The 17,536-nt window shown below is 42.6% G+C and overlaps 1 protein-coding gene across 17 annotated transcripts in view; it reads left to right on the forward strand.

The window, feature by feature from the left end:
• eif4g3a (eukaryotic translation initiation factor 4 gamma, 3a) overlaps positions 1-16,292 on the forward strand; it is a 108,623-nt gene extending 92,331 nt beyond the window's left edge. For 15 of the 17 annotated variants that reach the window (XM_080729043.1, XM_080729047.1, XM_080729052.1 and 12 more), the window contains 10 exons: positions 1,580-1,712; positions 2,722-2,936; positions 4,645-4,763; positions 5,635-5,801; positions 7,333-7,458; positions 7,867-7,948; positions 8,229-8,327; positions 10,061-10,207; positions 11,567-11,951; positions 15,161-16,291. In XM_080729043.1, coding sequence (XP_080585169.1) covers positions 1,580-1,712; positions 2,722-2,936; positions 4,645-4,763; positions 5,635-5,801; positions 7,333-7,458; positions 7,867-7,948; positions 8,229-8,327; positions 10,061-10,207; positions 11,567-11,951; positions 15,161-15,342 — 1,655 coding nt within the window. In that variant the 3' untranslated portion in view covers positions 15,343-16,291. Of the gene's footprint in view, positions 1-1,579; positions 1,713-2,721; positions 2,937-4,644; positions 4,764-5,634; positions 5,802-7,332; positions 7,459-7,866; positions 7,949-8,228; positions 8,328-10,060; positions 10,208-11,566; positions 11,952-15,160 lie in introns of all 17 variants that reach the window. The other 2 variants (XM_080729049.1, XM_080729056.1) reach the window with 2 other exon arrangements.
• Positions 16,293-17,536: the final 1,244 nt, after the last annotated feature.

Consider the following 17,536-nt stretch of genomic DNA (forward strand, 5'->3'; position numbering starts at 1 on the left):
AAGTTAAAAGGGAAGTCCTTTGAAAGCCATTTCCTCTCTGAACAGTGCCCAGAAGCACATTTCAAAACAAGAGCCTTTCTTTTTTTTTTTGTCTATACAATCGATCATTCAACACATGTTTATTTTGAAATTGTACTGGAAATAGAAGTAGCCAATAGCTCCTACTTCACGCCACTGATGTCAGAGCCTCTACTTGCCGATCGGCAATATTTTCCCCCCAACCCCCCTTTAGGGGGTGCGGTGGGACGTGGGGGAGGGGGTGCGGCCGCACCCCCAGCACCCCTACTTCCCTCGGGTATGGTCTTGCTAAGACAGCGTTGTTTTGTTTGGTTGTTTTGTTGCTCTCCGGCGTGTCCGCCTTCCTTTGCCGTCCGGGCCGTGGCTAGAAGTGCAAAGACTCGATGCAGTGGTTCCTAGCTTAGCCTATGCCCAGGCCATGGCGAGACCACGCAGCTGGGTAGGTCTGCATCCAGGGCCTCCTCGGCCCTGGGGGAAAGGTAGGAACCATTGCAGCGAGTGTGTTATAACCCGGACGGTAAAGGAAGACTCACACCCCACATTAAATGCGCCTGATTTATAATAATAAAATTAATAGTAGGATTAAACGGTGTGATGTCATTGTTCAGTCTTACTGTCTAACATGTTTATTTAGTATATCTAGTTAACATAAATAATATAAATTCTTCCAATGGAACATAAAAAAAATAAAAAATAAACGAAAAAAAAAATAAACGAAAAAAAAACACACTTAGAAAAAAAGAGACCCCAAAGGGGGTTGTTGACTATGGGGTCCCAGACTTTAACTATGGGAGCTAAGCTCCCACTGGCCCCCGCATAACTCGAACCCTGCTGCTATACCAATCACAGTCCCCAATAAAGTATAAAAATGACCACACGGCTCATCTGCCACTGCTATGACAATCACAGCACACCTATTGCTGCTAACTTAACATTAGTTCAACATTAATGCTCCTGCTACTTCGTTCACAAAAGGCAATATTTCTTCCCCACCCCCCTTTTTTCAGGATTTGCCGCTGAAAGTGTATTTTAACTCATTGGTTGTATACAGCCGAGGAAACCGAAGATTTGTCTATATCTTTCACTGCCTGGCTTCTCTTACCTTTTATCGCAGGCGCGATCCAGTTTCCATAGTGCATGATCGGACACTGCTATGCATCGTGTGTGCGCGCATTCCACCAGCTTCTCAAATCCGTTGAAACTTTGAAAATACATCCATCCGTTCTTTATCTGTAAGCCGTGTTTTTTACACAGAAAGCTAACGGGCCGGAATAGAGGACGGACTATCCACTTCCGGTTTGCGGCCTCAATGTTAATCGGTTCGTCTCCAAATGTGTCCGTATTGGAACCGATCACGGAGGATTAGTTCCGGCCTATTTTAGTTTTGCTGCGATAAAATATATTTTTTAAGTTAAAGCTTATTAAATCTTCGGGTTCCTCGGGCATGGCGGAGAAGCCCTACAAAGGTTTTTTTCTTTTTTTGACACCAGTTGGGTTAATGACCATATACCAATCAGTATTTCTTAACCTGTGTTTCATAATGGCCATAATTCTTTCCCAGCCCAATCAGAACTAACAAGGTCTGGCGGCAGCAGTCTGAATCGCTACTCTGCACTTCAGTCCACCCCTCCACCGCAGACCTCCACCCCAAACACACACACCCCAGACCACGACTCCAGGAGAACTCTGGGAAGGTAAGGGACATATTTATTTAGCATGCAATTTTTTAGAAAGAAATTGAGAAGCAAGAGCTTAAACTGAGCTATTGTGCTTGGGTGGAGCAGGAGAAAAGTACATGCCTGCCACCGCTGATGAGTCTAGGGCAGGGGTCTTCAACGTTTTCAGGCCAAGGACCCCTTAGTTGAGAGAGAGATGAAGCAGGGACCCCCACAACCTTTTCATAGATTCCATATAGTTTCATCATTTGACAGCATGATCATCAGTGTATTTTGGAATCATATCAATTTGTGTTTTAAGATATTTAACCACTTGAACCTTCAATACTTGATAAACTTGACGTTTCACTCTGTACTTAGTCTGCTCTTTCCCCCCTCTACACTAAAGCTTTTTGCCGAAAATGGCCAATCTACAAGCTCACAACGCCTAGCAGCGCGAGGCCTTGTCAGCTTGTAGATCTGCTATTTTTGGCTAAAGGTCTCCGAATATGGCCCCTAGGGTTCATGTAGTTAATATACTGTAAAAAAGGAGAAAAAAGGTTTCTATCATACAAAGATTTGGAGGACCCCCTGTAGTAGCTCTGAGGACCCCCTAGGGGTCCCGGACCCCCTGTTGAAGACCCCTGGTCTAGGGGTTCAAATCCTCAGCGGTGCATCCGTCTTGGCCAAGCATCTATACAATCATACAAACACAATTGGCCAGTGTTCAGGGGAAGGAAGCCTGGATGGGAAGTGTGATAGTTGTTAATGCATGTACTTCTACTGGCTGGGGCAGTGCATGTCATATCAGTGGGGAATGTTGAGCTGGAGGAGTAAGACGTAGGCTCTGTCCTCGCGTTGAGGGCTCCTCACTGGCAGGTGAACAACAGCAGTGGGTGGAATTCATTGGCATAATGACTAAGTTGGGAGAAAGAAGAGGACAGGATATTTTGCTTATATTGGTTGCCCATACATATTCATTTTTTTCTTCTGCTCTCTCTCTGGTATACTATCTGACTTCATGTCTTTCTCCGTTTCTTCACCCAAGTCGCAGCAATGTAGGGAGAGAACGCTGTGAGAAGCCGCTGAGCTCTGTCCCGTCGTCGCGTCCCGGGCCTTTTGTCAGGGGAGGCAGCTCCAAAGAGCTGCTGGAGAACGCTTCCCCAGAGGAGCCCCGCAGAGACAGAGACACTCCCGAGCCTAGGAGACCCAGTGTCACCGAGGACAAGATGGAACCAGAGCGCAACAGAGCCAGAGACCCCGGTGAGGGACACTGCCGTAAACAGACATGCAAACAGAATATATGCAAAGACCACACATAATTGTGGGCTCGCTGAAAGGCGAGACCAGTATGTTATACCAAATCTTTATAGCTCAAGTTTATTCTCCTTAAAAAACTGACTGACAGTACAAAGGCAGGGCCCTTAGCCAATGAGGAGCAGTGTTCTTGGTGACATCACCACCAACAAGTGCGACCTGATATAAATAACAACACGTGGGCTCGAGACCAGTATGTTATATCAGTATGTTATACCAAATCTTTATAGGTCAAGTTTATTCTCCTGAAAAGGCTGGGACCTTCGCCAATGAGGAGCAGCCAAAGGGTAGATCTTTGTGCCCATACATGGTGTTCCATGCGAGCCCACACTGTTTCGTAGGAAAAGTATTTCTAGTTAAGAATGATGTATCCAATAGCCAGACCCATGAGTGATACAGTGTTTGTGTCAGGTTTAGAGGCAGTTGGACTACTGGTCTGCTGTGGGACCCCTGACAACCAAGTACACAATCTAGAATCTAGAACACATTCTAGATAAGCTCATTGGGTCCTTTAAGTAAAGTAATTACTTTCTTGAAGGTGTAGGCAGAACCCTTTTGTGTGTTCTTTCATACATTGAATGGTATTTTGTTTTCTTTAAATAAAACAAAACCTCAATTGAACTCAGATGAGTGTACAAATGGATGTGTTACTGAGACTCTTCAGATTTAAATCAGCACTGAGGATTTTACAGACACTGCAGGCTGCTGAGAAGTGAACTAATTCACAGAAAAAAACAGTGAAGTGCTGGAGCTGAATAAAATCAGAGTGAACAAAAGGAAAGGTCTTGAAGAAGGTCAAACGACCGAAAGCTCACAATAAATTGGATACTTGAACGGTGTTTTGAGTGTGCGGCTGCTGCTTTCTTTTGTTCACAGCTGTAGGCTACTGAAGAAAAGCTAAACTGCTATTGGTGCATAGGGAGTATTAAGTAAACTCTTAACTCCTCTAACTCTTGATAGGAGTAATGAATAATACATGTCTTCATCTTTTTTGTAACAAGCTTAACATTGGGTCTCAAAGTTTTTCCGGGGCCGGGTTACAACTTGACATCAGCTTAGATGCTCACAACACAAAGTATTGAATGTTGAAATCACAATGTTATAGACATAAGAATGTGTTCTGGAACATAATCTCTGGTTTGCAAATTAAGTTGCATTACAGGAGGTTTGCCAGTATTGTGCAGTCTTTGAATCAAAAAGGATCAGTTCTCAGTAGGAGAATGTCAAAGGGGAAATCTTGCTATTTCTACGTCCCATCATTTCGACTAAGGGTTACTGAGGTTAGGGTTTGGGTTATGTTTAGGCATAGAGGTTAACATTCATCCACGTCAGCAGGTTAGCTACTCATCCGCGTCGGCAGGTTAACTTTTCACCAGGTTAAAATTCACCTGTGTCGAAAGGATGAACCGTCTATGATGCTAGATGCTATGTCGCAATATCGACACCCTCCCACAGTCAAATAGATCTATTATCTGTAGGCCAGGTCACACAACTTACAACGGAGGTTCCAAACCTTCAGTTTAAGACCCAAAAGATACATTTCCAAATGTAAAAAAAAGAGGGGAAAAAAAACTCACTATGCGTCGCTTTTAGATCCATTTGAAATAATAATACTATTGGTAAAAATAATTTGTGTGATTTGTCCCCCTGACAGTGAAAGCTGAGCCAGTGGCCCGGCCCCAAACTCCTGACAGACCGGCCTTGTCGGAGGAGGAGATGGAGAGGAAGTGCAAGTCTATTATTGATGAGTTCCTACACATCAATGATTTCAAGGTACAGGGACCCCGATGAATCTGTTATGCCCCCAGAGTTCCTGTTTGGCTTTTTTGCTGCCACTTTAACCGCCAGCTTAAATTCATTTTCCAATCTTGTCAAGTTACACATGAGTTCATGCAGGTTGATTAGGTCACACAAGTAAGCAAGGTTTGCTACCCATTTCTCGTCGTTGAAATTTGCTGCCAAGCTGTTCGCGTAACTCAAATCCGTAAACAGCAATTTCCCCCCCAGACTTGGAAATTAATATGGAATCTCACTATACATCGGTTTACATTTAGTCATTGTAGCTACTCATATTATCATTCTATGATTGACACACAAGAAATGTGTGGTGTTGGGAAAAATGCCTAACATTTAGCATCTTGTACAATGTAAGACATTTTTAGTGGTTGATTGAATACTTTAGTCAAACATGTAAAGGTACAGTAGAACACTTGCGCTAAAAACAGAGCATAGTATATTAACACATTAATACTTGTCATCAGCGATTTAAGACGGTCCTGTGAAATTCTTGCGCACGTGCTTGGACCCCATGCATGCATGCGCTTGCGGCGGGCAAGAGCTGGATTGTGGACATCTTTGTAAATATCGTCCGGCGTGTACTCGCGGAGCAATTGTGTTTGTGTCTCCACCGTGGTGCGTTCTCCGCTGATCCAAGCGAGGACGCTGGCGTCAACCCCCTTCCCTCCATCTGAAAGGCGCTTTACTTTTTTAATGCACTTTATTCCTAATGAGGATATCCATCAGATAGTACAGACTTGTATTTTATCATCTTTTTCCATTAATGTTCATTTCAGTGGTGGAATCAGTCTTGGGTGTAACTTGCTGACACTGGCTATGGACATGGTCTTCTCTGTCTTGTCCACAGGAGGCTGTGCAGTGTGTGGACGACCTGGCGTCTCCGCTCCACGTGTTTGTGCGCGTGGGAGTGGAGTCCACCCTGGAGCGCAGTCAGATCACACGGGAACACACGGGCCAGCTGTTCTTCCAGTTGGTGCAGCTGGGGATTCTGCCCAAACCCATGTTCTACCAAGGGTCAGTCCCCCCTAATGCATACAGTTGAGAAATGTCATTTCAGAGAAATGTTTGAAACCTGCAGGTGCTCCAAAGTAGATCATGTTGGGAAACATTTACAGCGGCACGTAAATGCACATCAATAAAGCACAGCTTGACCTTCAGTCATTTAAAGTGACAACAAATTGGAGCAGAGTCATAACGCTGTTAACGGACCCTAAATCTCTTGAAGGCACAATATCTAATCCAAATGTAAATTAAAAGGTTATCCCCATGTCCAAAAGGCAAAATCCACGATTAGGGCAGCAGTGGCTCAGGGGTAGAGTGGCCGGTATAGCGGCCGGATGGAGAACCGCAAGGTTCCCAGTTCGATCCCGGGCTCCCCCAGAGTTGGTGTCGAAGTGTTCAAAGTCTTGAGCAAGACACTGGACCCCTAATTGCTCCCAATGTGCTGGTTGGTGCCTTGCATGGTTTCCTCTGCCATCTGTGTGTGTGTGTGTGTGTGTGTGTGTGTGTGTGTGTGTGTGTGTGTGTGTGTGTGTGTGTGTGTGTGTGTGTGTGTGTGTGTGTGTGTGTGTGTGTGTGTGTGTGTGTGTGTGTGTGTGTGTGAATGGGTTCATGTAATGCACAATCTATGTATAAATGCACCATTTACGACATCTAAACCAGCTACATTTTGTTTGTTTCCTTATGCTATAAAATACTTGTTTACATCTGTAATGATTGAGTAAAACAAGCCTATATTTTACGTCAACTTAAACTCCTAAACTAGTATGTAAATATAACTTGCATATCTCAAAGAAATTACAAACCAATATTTTAGGGACTGGTTCTTCCGCGATAGCCGACAACTAATAAGTAATCAATTCTCTCAGAACAGTCAGCCCACATTGTCCACAAACCAGCAAATGTGGTCTGCATATTTTCCAGGGTACTTTAAGGAGGGCATGAAACGATGGTGAAAGGTAGCTTTTCTTTGTTTACTTTAGCGGTGCTTCATATCGACTGGCTCCCAAAATCAATGGTCTCGCGGCTCAATACGAAATGTTTGAATCGTGGCAAAAAGTCAATCCTGAAATAAGTCACTGCCTGAGATTCCTAGTTGAGATGCGTAGTTGCCTGGTTGGACAACCTTTATGACAGAAAAAAGCAGGTCTCTTAAAATTGACTTGCCCTGACTACTTATTTTACATTCCACAGACCAGAAGACAGAGCGCTCTGGCCACGTTCAGGTGTTTAGACAGATATCTTGTGTTGTGTTTATAGAAGCAGGTTTCGTGACTGTGTCCCCTCTCAAACCAGCACTTGCAACCTGAAAGCGAACTTCACAAGCGAACTTCACCTTCACCTGAGACATCAGGGTACTCCATATATGGGCATAAAAGGGATTCTGTTAGTGTGTTTCCCCTCACATCACAGTGATGTCAGAGTGGCAAACTCATAGACCGTAAAAAAGTGTACACGGACAGACAGAGACATGATGTGCCGTTTCTCATACAAAACTGCGACTCGCAAATAAGAAGTGTGGATGTGTGTGTGTTCGTTCCTCCAGGTTTGCGGACACCCTGGAGCTAGCAGACGACATGGCCATCGACATTCCCCATATCTGGCTCTACCTGGCCGAGCTGCTCAGCCCTGTGCTGAGGGAAGGGGGCTTCTCTATGAGAGAGCTCTTTAGGTACTGACGCTGTTGACTTGGACAGCAAACTTTGATTTAGTTTTAGTCATAGTGTTTTGACTAAGATTCCATTTAGTTTTAGTCATCTGAAATGTTTTAGTTTTAGTCGAGTCGGGTTTAGGGCAACCAAACATAAAATGACTTGTCTTTTTAGTTTTAGCTGACAAAATCAACACTGTACTGGAATGTTTTTGGAAAAGATTATATTTCTGTTCAGCAGTAGGGGTTAAGGTTACTTTGTGCCATATTACTTGGATGAAACATGAGCTTACTTCCAGTAGTTTCCTGACAATTTTGAACAAAATATCCAGGAACCTCAATCTCATTGTGACCGCTTCATAACAAGCTGTTTGTTTTGGCAACAACCACCCCCAGACTCTCATCTACACCTCTGTTGTTTGTTCACAGTGAATTAAGCAAACCTTTGCTTCCTGTGGGAAGAGCTGGGATCTTATTTTCTGAAATACTGCACATACTATGCAAACAAATGGTAAGGAAATTTTTTATTTTGAAGAATCCCACACAGATTTTCACTGTGTGTGTGTGTGTGTGTGTGTGGGTGTGTGTGTGTGTGTGATCATTATGAAGCAGTGGAGAGTTCTCGATTATTCGATTAATCGAAAGTTAATGAAGTAATCACTAACAAGATCATTGATAATTATAGCCCTAGATGAGATCCCTGTATAGTATTTTTCCTTCAAGGGGGGTGTATTAAAGGTCATTGTCAAAAGCCCTTTTATATGACGTGGCCCTCGTTATCTGCTCCACAGAGCCATAGGAAAGTAGGTGTTTTGTGGAGAGAATCTGGCCTCAGCTGGAGTGACTTCCTTCCAGAGGGAGAAGACGTCCAGGCATTCATCTCACAACAGGTACAGTGATCAGAGGCCTCTGTTTGGCATGCACTTCGCCATGCTTTTACCGTTTAATAATAATAATTGCCAGAAACTTTGTCTTAACTCATCCAGAGCCCAGGACATTAACGGTTTAGGGGGTCCAGAGTGCCCCCTCCCGGCCCCATTAACGGCCATTGTCTTATTTTGAAGGCCAGAAGTCTAGACCGGAAGTACTTCCGGTCTGACGTCATCGGATCCTGCGACGGAACCGATCATTGTTTACGTGGTGCCATGCTGGATTGCATAGGAGCGTTTATACATGTGTTTTATAAGCGAGCATCTGCCTCCATCTTCGCTTCTAAAGTGTTGTTTTGAGATAATGGACATTAAAGATGAGATCGGCCGTCCACCTCAATGTTATGGGATGACTATTGTGTGCTCGTGGAGCCGTGATGATGACAAATCAGCGCGGATTTCGTCTCCGGAGCGTCGGCCATTGTACTAGGTATTTTTACTCGCCGTTACAGTAATATATTACTTTTCGCACGACATCGCGCATTCGGCACTATACGTACTCTAGTACTTATTGCGTGACATCACGCGAAAGGCACTAGATGAGTTAAGAAAGGTCTACCAAGTGAACTGTCCGCAGAGTTAATAGTGCAAAGCTGTTTTCTGTTTATAGGATTTGTTACTTAAAAGATTTTAGAATTATTGATATGAAGTGCTCAACTTTGTGGAAGTTGTTCATCGTCATTCTGAGGCTACTCCTGGAACAACCAAATTAGTAGCCTATGGTGTCTTAAAGGAGAATTCCGGACTTGGAGGTTTTCTCGCCTTTAAGCCCTTTGCACACAGGACAGTTGCGTTTCTTCCGTTTGCTGTATGAATAAAACGCATTGGATTTGGTGTGCAATGCTGTGAGGAATCGGCACTGCGGATCCCAAAAGGAGTCATTAAAGGAGTGATGAGTTTTTTACCGCATGCGACAAGATGCACGAATCGAACTGGGTTTGATCGAGAAAAAAACGCACGGCCGCAGCCACTCGTCACACGGCTAATTCGGATCCGGTGTGCATGAGGTCGTAGAGAATCATTGTTTTCTTAAAAACAAAAATTAAATTGTCCGTTTTATCCGTGCAGATAAACGCGCCTGTGTGCAAAGGGCTTTAGTTAGTGTTGTTTCCTCCCAAAAAGAGTGGTGCAGGTGTTGGTTTTCTTTTTCATAACAGGCATTCTTGTCCATTCGGCCGACCCGACCTCCAGGAGTGCATGTTTACAATGATAATCCGCTTATTTCTATCGCTAGAAAATATTCCGTCGTCCGTCATGCAACTAGTCTCTACACAGTCCCATTTCCCACTGGCCGTCACCATTTTTGTGTACATGCCGCTGATCTTTGAACTCAGTTGAAATCTCGTCTCGCGAGACAGTGTGCACCCAGAAGTCATCCCACATGGCCAAGCTTCGCTTCTCAATGAAATTAACTAAAATGGCACCATTCACTTCTATTTGTTTTTTTGTTTTTGTTTTTACATCTACCTACATTTCTTGGACCCCTTTCTCTCTAGTTTGATTCTCTCTAGTCTCTATCTCTCTCCCCTCTTCACTCTCTCCATGTTATTCGCTTGGTACTACTTAAAGGGAACCCCTCAGAGTCACTGTAACAAGTGAGGTCAACAACAGTAATTATTAAATTAAATTAGATTAAATAACTTTTAAATTGAATAATGTACACCCCTCCCATCCTCTCTCGTTTGTCCCGACAGGAGCTTCAGTTCACTTTGTCAGAGTGCTCCAGTCCTGAGAAAGCTCTGTCTAAACGAATCCTGTCTCCTGAGGAGATGAGCAAACAGCTGGAGAGACTCCTGCTTGAGGATATGGCCACCGACGAGCAGATCTTTGACTGGGTAGAGGTACGCTTGGATGATGGATTATTTGAATGAGCGATAATGGAAAGTAATCAATATCAATTACATTGAAATGGTAGTTGTTTTCATGATATCCTTGCGTGTACAGAGGAAGTAGTTTGCTTAGGTGTTATCAGTTGTGTTACCAAGTATTTGGGCTTACCTTGGGACAAAGGTAATCCTTATGGACACTGATTCAATTTAGAAGAAGAAAGAAGAAAACACCTTTTTAATTAGAGTAGCCAATTATTATTTTTAGATTTGTTTTTTGGGGCTTTTATGCCTATTGATAGGACGGTATACAGGAAATGGGGAGAGAGATGGGGAGTTTTCTCCCCAATGTAGTGGTTATGCCAATTAATTCCTCCCCACGCACATCTGTGTTTTCACTGCTGTTGTATCCTACTGACTCACCTGCCCCTGAACACAGACCAATTGTGTTGGTGTAGACCACTATTTCCCAACTATTTTCCTGCCAGGGCACACTTTTCATAGCCAAAAGATCCCAATGCACACAATGCACACTTTTCATAGCCAAAAGATCCCAGTGCACACCTAGATATACGGTGTGCGTGGCTATTTTCAAAATGTTTGCCTCTTTCTTATATTATTTAACAATTTGGACAATGTTTTACCAGTGTTTATATAGTTTGTTGATTCGTTTTCTTTTTTTTATTTTCTTTTTTTATGTTTTTTTTCCCACGGTTTTTGTAACCCATTTTTCTCACCCGGTGACTACCTAACCTGTAGTCCTGGTTTCCGCTCTCCCCCTGCCGCGCCAGGGGACATTGGGGAGCACCCGGCTGGCTAGGGGGAGGTAGTATAGAAACCAGGACTACTGCATTTTTTTTGTGTGAGGGCCTATGCCCAAGGAGACACGGGGAGAACATGCAAACTCACCACAGAAAGGCCCTATCGCCAACCCCACCTAGGGATTATTGATTAGTTTTGATGGTCTTTTTTCTTTTCTTTCTTGAAGTATTACATTTCAAAGGGGAACACCAAAGGTCAGCAGTACAGTGGTTAGGAAACACTGGTGTAGACGCGTGACAAAGCTGAACGCACCACGTGGATTCGAACCCAAAACCCCTGTGGGCAGGGTCTAAAATGTTTATCTTGCATGCCTAACATGAACCCCAGCATCCTCATTCTCATAAGCAAACATTCAGCGAAAATAGCAGAAAATTTGGGAAGAATTGCAGATCTACTTGCTCACAACGGCGAAGAGATTTGCTATAGAGAGAAAAAAGTAATGACCCCTGGGAGACCCCAGACAATATAAAGTTTAAAGTAGTAAAGGGACGAGCTGTCACCACCCTTGCCTATGAAATTGACATTATGTTTCGTCCTCTTCCACTCCCACAGGCCAATCTAGATGAATCTCAGATGAGCTCATCTCCATTCCTGAGGGCTTTGATGACGGCCGTCTGTAAGGCAGCAGTGAAAGGTGAAGACACCACCCGCCCAGGGAGGGGAAAGCGAGACTATTATACCAGAATCGCTGTGTTGATTGCATCATTTGAAACACTGTCAGACTCAAAGCAGAGCAGCTCACCAGGCATACCCCCCCCCCCCCTCTTCTTCTTTTCGTTTCCCCTTGCAGATGAGAACAGCACCTGTCGAGTTGACACGGCCATCATCCAGAGAAGATTGCCCGTTTTACTCAAGTACCTTAACTCAGACACTGAGCGACAGCTGCAAGCACTTTATGCACTTCAGGCTCTGATCGTCACCCTGGATCAGCCTCCAAGTGAGTGCCTCGCCGCAATCCCACATGTTCAGCCGCCCCCTGCAATGTGCAAGATGCATATCAGGCAGTCAGTGTTTTCTGATAAATGGGAATGAAAAGTCATTCTGAGCTCTTGTTTTAATCTCCCTGGGATCCCAGAAGAGGTTTTCAAATTACGTTCTGTTGGGTTGCCAATTGGAGAAAAAGACTACATTGACGTTCAAATAATTAAGTAATATCACACAAGAGGGAGTGGTGTTATATTGTATTTCATCATGGCTGTGAGGTTGAGGATGCAAAGGGAGACACAGAACTGAGGATATGTAGAGAGAGACATACCAGAATAGACACAGGGAGATACAGTATAGTCCAGGCAGACTTTAGTATCTATGATCTGGCATGATACTAAGGTCTGGAGACAGGCAATACAGTTTAGATAGATAGATAGATAGATAGATACCTTTATTATCCCAAGGGGGAAATTCAGTTTCCCTACACTATAGAGGGATTCAACCTTTTTTTGATCAGGGGCCAGGGCCCACTTTAAAATCTTGGAAGTGTTCGGTGTTCGCGGCCCACCCATCTGACCACTTATCATGGCAGCTGTGCATTTTCAGAGCATGTTTATTTGAACTATTTGGCTTGGACCAATGGAACTAACATACCGGTAGTATACTTTGACACAATTTATCTGTATCACAATGAAAAGTCGTTTTACTGTATATTATGATTCAAATCGTAGTGGTATTCCTTTCCTTTCTTTTTTTACCTTGATTTGGTCTCATTGAGACCTTGTAAAACCACTTGCAAAAAAAACCTCTTGTAATTACCTTGCGGCCCACCAGTGGGCCCCGGCCCATAGGTTAATAATCAATGCCCTATGCATTTTCTAAAAATACTCACAAATAAAAGCCCACTAACGAGCTGCAAATGAGTGTGCTCCTGTCATTATATAAAGCCAGCAGCAATGCAGCAGTTTTCTCAATAAACCCCTCAATTCACCCTAACTTATCCAAGGAATTATGTCAAGATATGCTGGAATGGTAACAGTTATAGTGTTATGTACAAAGTTATATTTGTGACTTGCAGTGCTCTTGCAGTACCTGGTGCAGCAGTTAATGTGGGCTGTAAACCAACATTTTCTTGAGATAAAAATGCTCTATTTAGCAGACATGCAGATTGTCTTCACATTTTCATTGCTGTTGACTTTATACATTGCAGACAATTGAAGCTGACCTGTTTTCAGCTGGTAATTGTGCTTACCTTCATGCTTTTGGATATTTTTTAGAAATGATGTAGAGAAATTTGTATTACATTTGACCAATGTCTAGACTTAAAGGAGTAGTTCCCCCCCAAAATGACTTTTTTTCTATTGATTAGTCACACCATGGAGACTTGAGTTCAATAATAATTTTTTGTATTTGTCGCATTCCTAAGACAAAAAATGTATTGTAGTAAATGTACCCCCATTGATTCTGGATGGGGACCAAAATACAAGGCCCTGGATGGGGACCCAAATGCATTTGTGTGAGAATCACTGGGGGTAAATTTACTTGACCCTTGACCCTAAATTTACCCCATTGATTCTGACCCAAATGCATTTGGGTCCCCTCTCCATCCAGGGCCTTATTTGGGTCCCCCATCCAGAATATAATTTTTTCCCCCTTAGGAATGCGACAAATACAAAAAAATATTATTGAAGTCTGCATGGTGTGACTAATCAATAGAAAAAAAGTCATTTTGGGGGGTGAACTACTCCTTTAAAGCTATACTGTGTAAGTTGCTCAACTGGTGGTCTGTAGCAGTATAGCAAACCGCGGTCGCGTTTGCTTTTTTCGTCCGTTTTTCGCTCACGGACCGGGCCGTCAGACCACCGCGTCCGCCTCGCCTCGCCGAGACGCTTTCAATGAGGTCTCCCGTGTCCTTCTACGAGCAGCGGTTGGAGAGTTACATGCTAGACTCCTCCAGTGTAAACACTGCAGTGTACTTCCTGAAGGCGTGTTTCCTAAACCCACCAGAGAGCCCGGCAGTGTATGTTCTGCGCTGTGATTGGCCGGCAGTGTATAACCCTCGCTGTGATTGGCCGGTAGTGTGATGACGCAATTTTTCCGCGAAAACCGGTCCCGGGCAGGGATCATAGAAAACATATAAAGAGAAGGCTTTAGAAGCTGAAAATAACGGAGTGGGGGTTCTAAAACTTTAGCGATTTAACAGCTAGGACCATTTTAAGATTTGTTTTATAAAAAAAGTTACATGGTATAACTTTAAGTATCACCCAGATTATAGATAGTCTGTCCTGGCTAAGGAAGACTCAACTGAGAGACAAGAAAAGACAGAAAGACATGGAGAGACTAATAAAAAAAGAAACTCAAGACTAGAAACCCAGAGACAAGGTGAGAGTGAGCGACAGACAAGCAGAATGTCAAGCCACCACTATCGAGAAATAGTCCTGTTTCTACTGGGCTGGCAACTTTTCTCATTTAGCAGCTACTTTAAATATTTTGAGAACTGCAACTCTAATAATTCACTTTTTTACTGTATAAATCCTTTTATCATACGTTTAACATTAGCTCTAACGTGTTAAATGTCTGCAATGGATTATGGTCATAGTGACACTAAACGGACATATTTCACTTTAGAATCATTATTGTTACGCCTTGTGTACAGGACTACAGGTACATAAAAAGTGAAGAAAAAAAAGGCTCTTCAAGGATTGCAGCATAGTAACAGTGATAAACAATAATAATATGGAGAAGAAATAAACAAGCAACATTTATAACACAGTTCCAGCCAATATATAATAGCAACAAATGGTGTATGCTGCCCTCCACAGTCAATAATATGCACTGCATGTCATGTTTTGGATTGTTGTTGTACTACAATTGGATCACAGGTGGTCATCGGAAAGAATACAGCATTAACTGAATTGAGATGTTCCTAATAATTTAACCAATGTTGTTCAATTTCAATTATCAAATTACTTGAACAACCGATAGTATAACTTTGTGTAAACCTTTTGATCCATGCCACTAATCCCACTCAATTGGGACAAATACATAAAATATCTAAATGCTGCCAAGTGCCTCTCAGTACCATGTTCTCAATACCATGCCACACACATTTCGACACCTCCCATTAACACATGGCTTTGGGGAAGACATGTAGCGTTCTATATGTTATGAAATGATGCTCTTTTCACACGCATTCTACCCCCTTTCCCTCTGTGCCAGACCTCCTGCGGATGTTCTTTGACTGTCTGTACGACGAGGATGTCATCTCGGAGGACGCGTTCTACAAGTGGGAGACGAGCAAAGACCCTGCCGAGCAGCAGGGCAAGGGTGTGGCTCTCAAGTCTGTCACAGCGTTCTTCACCTGGCTACGGGAGGCTGAGGAGGAGTCGGAGGATAATTGACGAGGGAGATAGTGGCGACGGTGACCCACCCCCGCAATTCCGGGACACAAGGCCAGCTGTTGCTACATGAGAGAACTGCATTATCGCAGCAGAACAAAACAAACTTTCAAAATGTGCGCGAGTGGGGCAGGAACGACACGTTTACGGCTGGAAATCTTTTTTTTTTCTTCTGCGGTACGGTTCTGAAAACACGCCGCCATTTTGAGTTTGGATTCCAACGGCGGAAGCACTAAACAAAAAAAAAGATATACCTGTATTATACATAGAAAATATTTTTGTTTTAAATTTTAACTTACTTTTTCTTTTGTTACTTTTTAAGAAGAGACTTAAAAGATACATAGGTTCCGGACTCTTTAATTTATTATTTTTTTAAAGAACTGCAAATATGGAAGTTTATTTAACATTTGCAGATGCTCACAATGAAAAGAACGTTGACAACAATAGAAATAACAATATTATTAATTATGATAACAAAATAATAATTGTGAAATAAAATAGCCACCCTGAATTCCAAAATGTTTGGTTGAAAACAGGGTAAGAAAAAAAAAACAAAGCTATTTTGGGATGAAGGGGAAGCAGAATGGGCGCACAAGAACTTTATTAACGTTGTCCTTGTATGACGTTTGAAGTTACAGGTTATTACCACATAACCAAGAAGTGTTCCCTGCTTTGGCTTGCTCCATGTTATATGTACATACAGCCTCGCGAGAGGTTAGACGTATGCATTCGACTAGCAATGCAAATGATCCACACAAGAGAACTCTCAGATGAACTTGATATAAAATGTCACCAATGAACAAAAATAAGGTAACGTTCAATCGAGATGAGCAAAATGCAAGTTTAAAAAGCAAAATGAGTTGCTGAACATGGAAGTGCTTGTAATACTTCAAACCTACAGAGCAGATTAAATGCTTGTAAATACATTAAAGACAAAAAAGGTATTTAAAAAATTAATCTCCATGATTATTTCAAGGACATGATGGTTGATCACATTCAATATTTTATCTAGTTTTTAACTCATGGGTTTAGGGATTCCCTCATGTAGATCAAATAAGTTGGGTTTAAAGGTTTCCTTTTTCGGGCAGATGAGATTCCACATGGGAGTGGAATGAAGCTCACAGCTCACAAGCTCAAAATCGGGCATAATGATGCAGAGTGTTTATTTTCTTTGGCAACACAAATACAAACCAAAGTTTAACAATCATTAGGCTTAGTCGGAAACTAGCGTTGCTATTGACTTGCGCTGTCTATCAATAATTGGTGACCTAATGAATTCTGTGATCTGCTCTGTTGTACAAAATGGCAGGTAACTTTTACTCCTAATTGTAACATACATGATGTATTCTTGAATATAGCAATTCATTTACTGGGAACACAGTGACTGCTGGAATGACACTGATAATGCACGTGGCCTGAAAATATCATTGAGACATAACACTACTTGTATCTCCACCTTGCCAGCCTTAGTTCCAATGTTTTTTCCCCCATCCTTTTTAAAGCATTCAAATCCTTCAAGCTCCTCCAACACCAAGCCGGGTTTGGCAAAAAAAAACGTGTGGTTCTGAGCATTGAGGGCAGTCTGCTTGGTGTGTGCATATATTTGGCTGTAGCCAGACTTCATAGAAGATCGAGGTGATTTAAAATGGTGAATTGGCTGGTCAAAGTGGGTGGGGTAGTGTTATTTCCACAAGAAAGCCAAACTGGTTATTGTGCAAATTAAGCAACTTTACATTTAATTTATTCATTGTCACAGGTGACACTAGGAAATCATTTTGAAGGTGTCACTGCCGACACTTTTCACTGTGACCCACAAACCAGGAGAAAGGTTTACTTGAATTTCACATCCCTACACTGGTTTACCCCCCTGCTTATGGATTCATTTTGTACGATTTTACTGATTACATTTAAGGCAATGCATTGCCTGGCCCCTAATTTCATTTTGTGTTATTAACCCGTCATGTGCCTGAGTGTGAGAACCTGTGGTGGTTCTTGAATGGGTGACCAACCATCCCTTTGCTGTCCGTGCTCTGTCTCTGTAATGACCTCGTCCAAAACCTTTCCATGTTTCCTCACATTGTTTGATATCAATATTTTAGTTCTCACTGCACTTTATATTTATATTTTGTATTACTATTATTCTGTTGCAGCTTTATTTTATTCAGTTTTAGGCTATGCACCGTAACTGAAGAGATGA

Source organism: Nannobrachium achirus (genome assembly GCF_963921795.1).
Source record: "Nannobrachium achirus genome assembly, chromosome: 6".
Lineage (NCBI taxonomy): Eukaryota > Metazoa > Chordata > Actinopteri > Myctophiformes > Myctophidae > Nannobrachium > Nannobrachium achirus.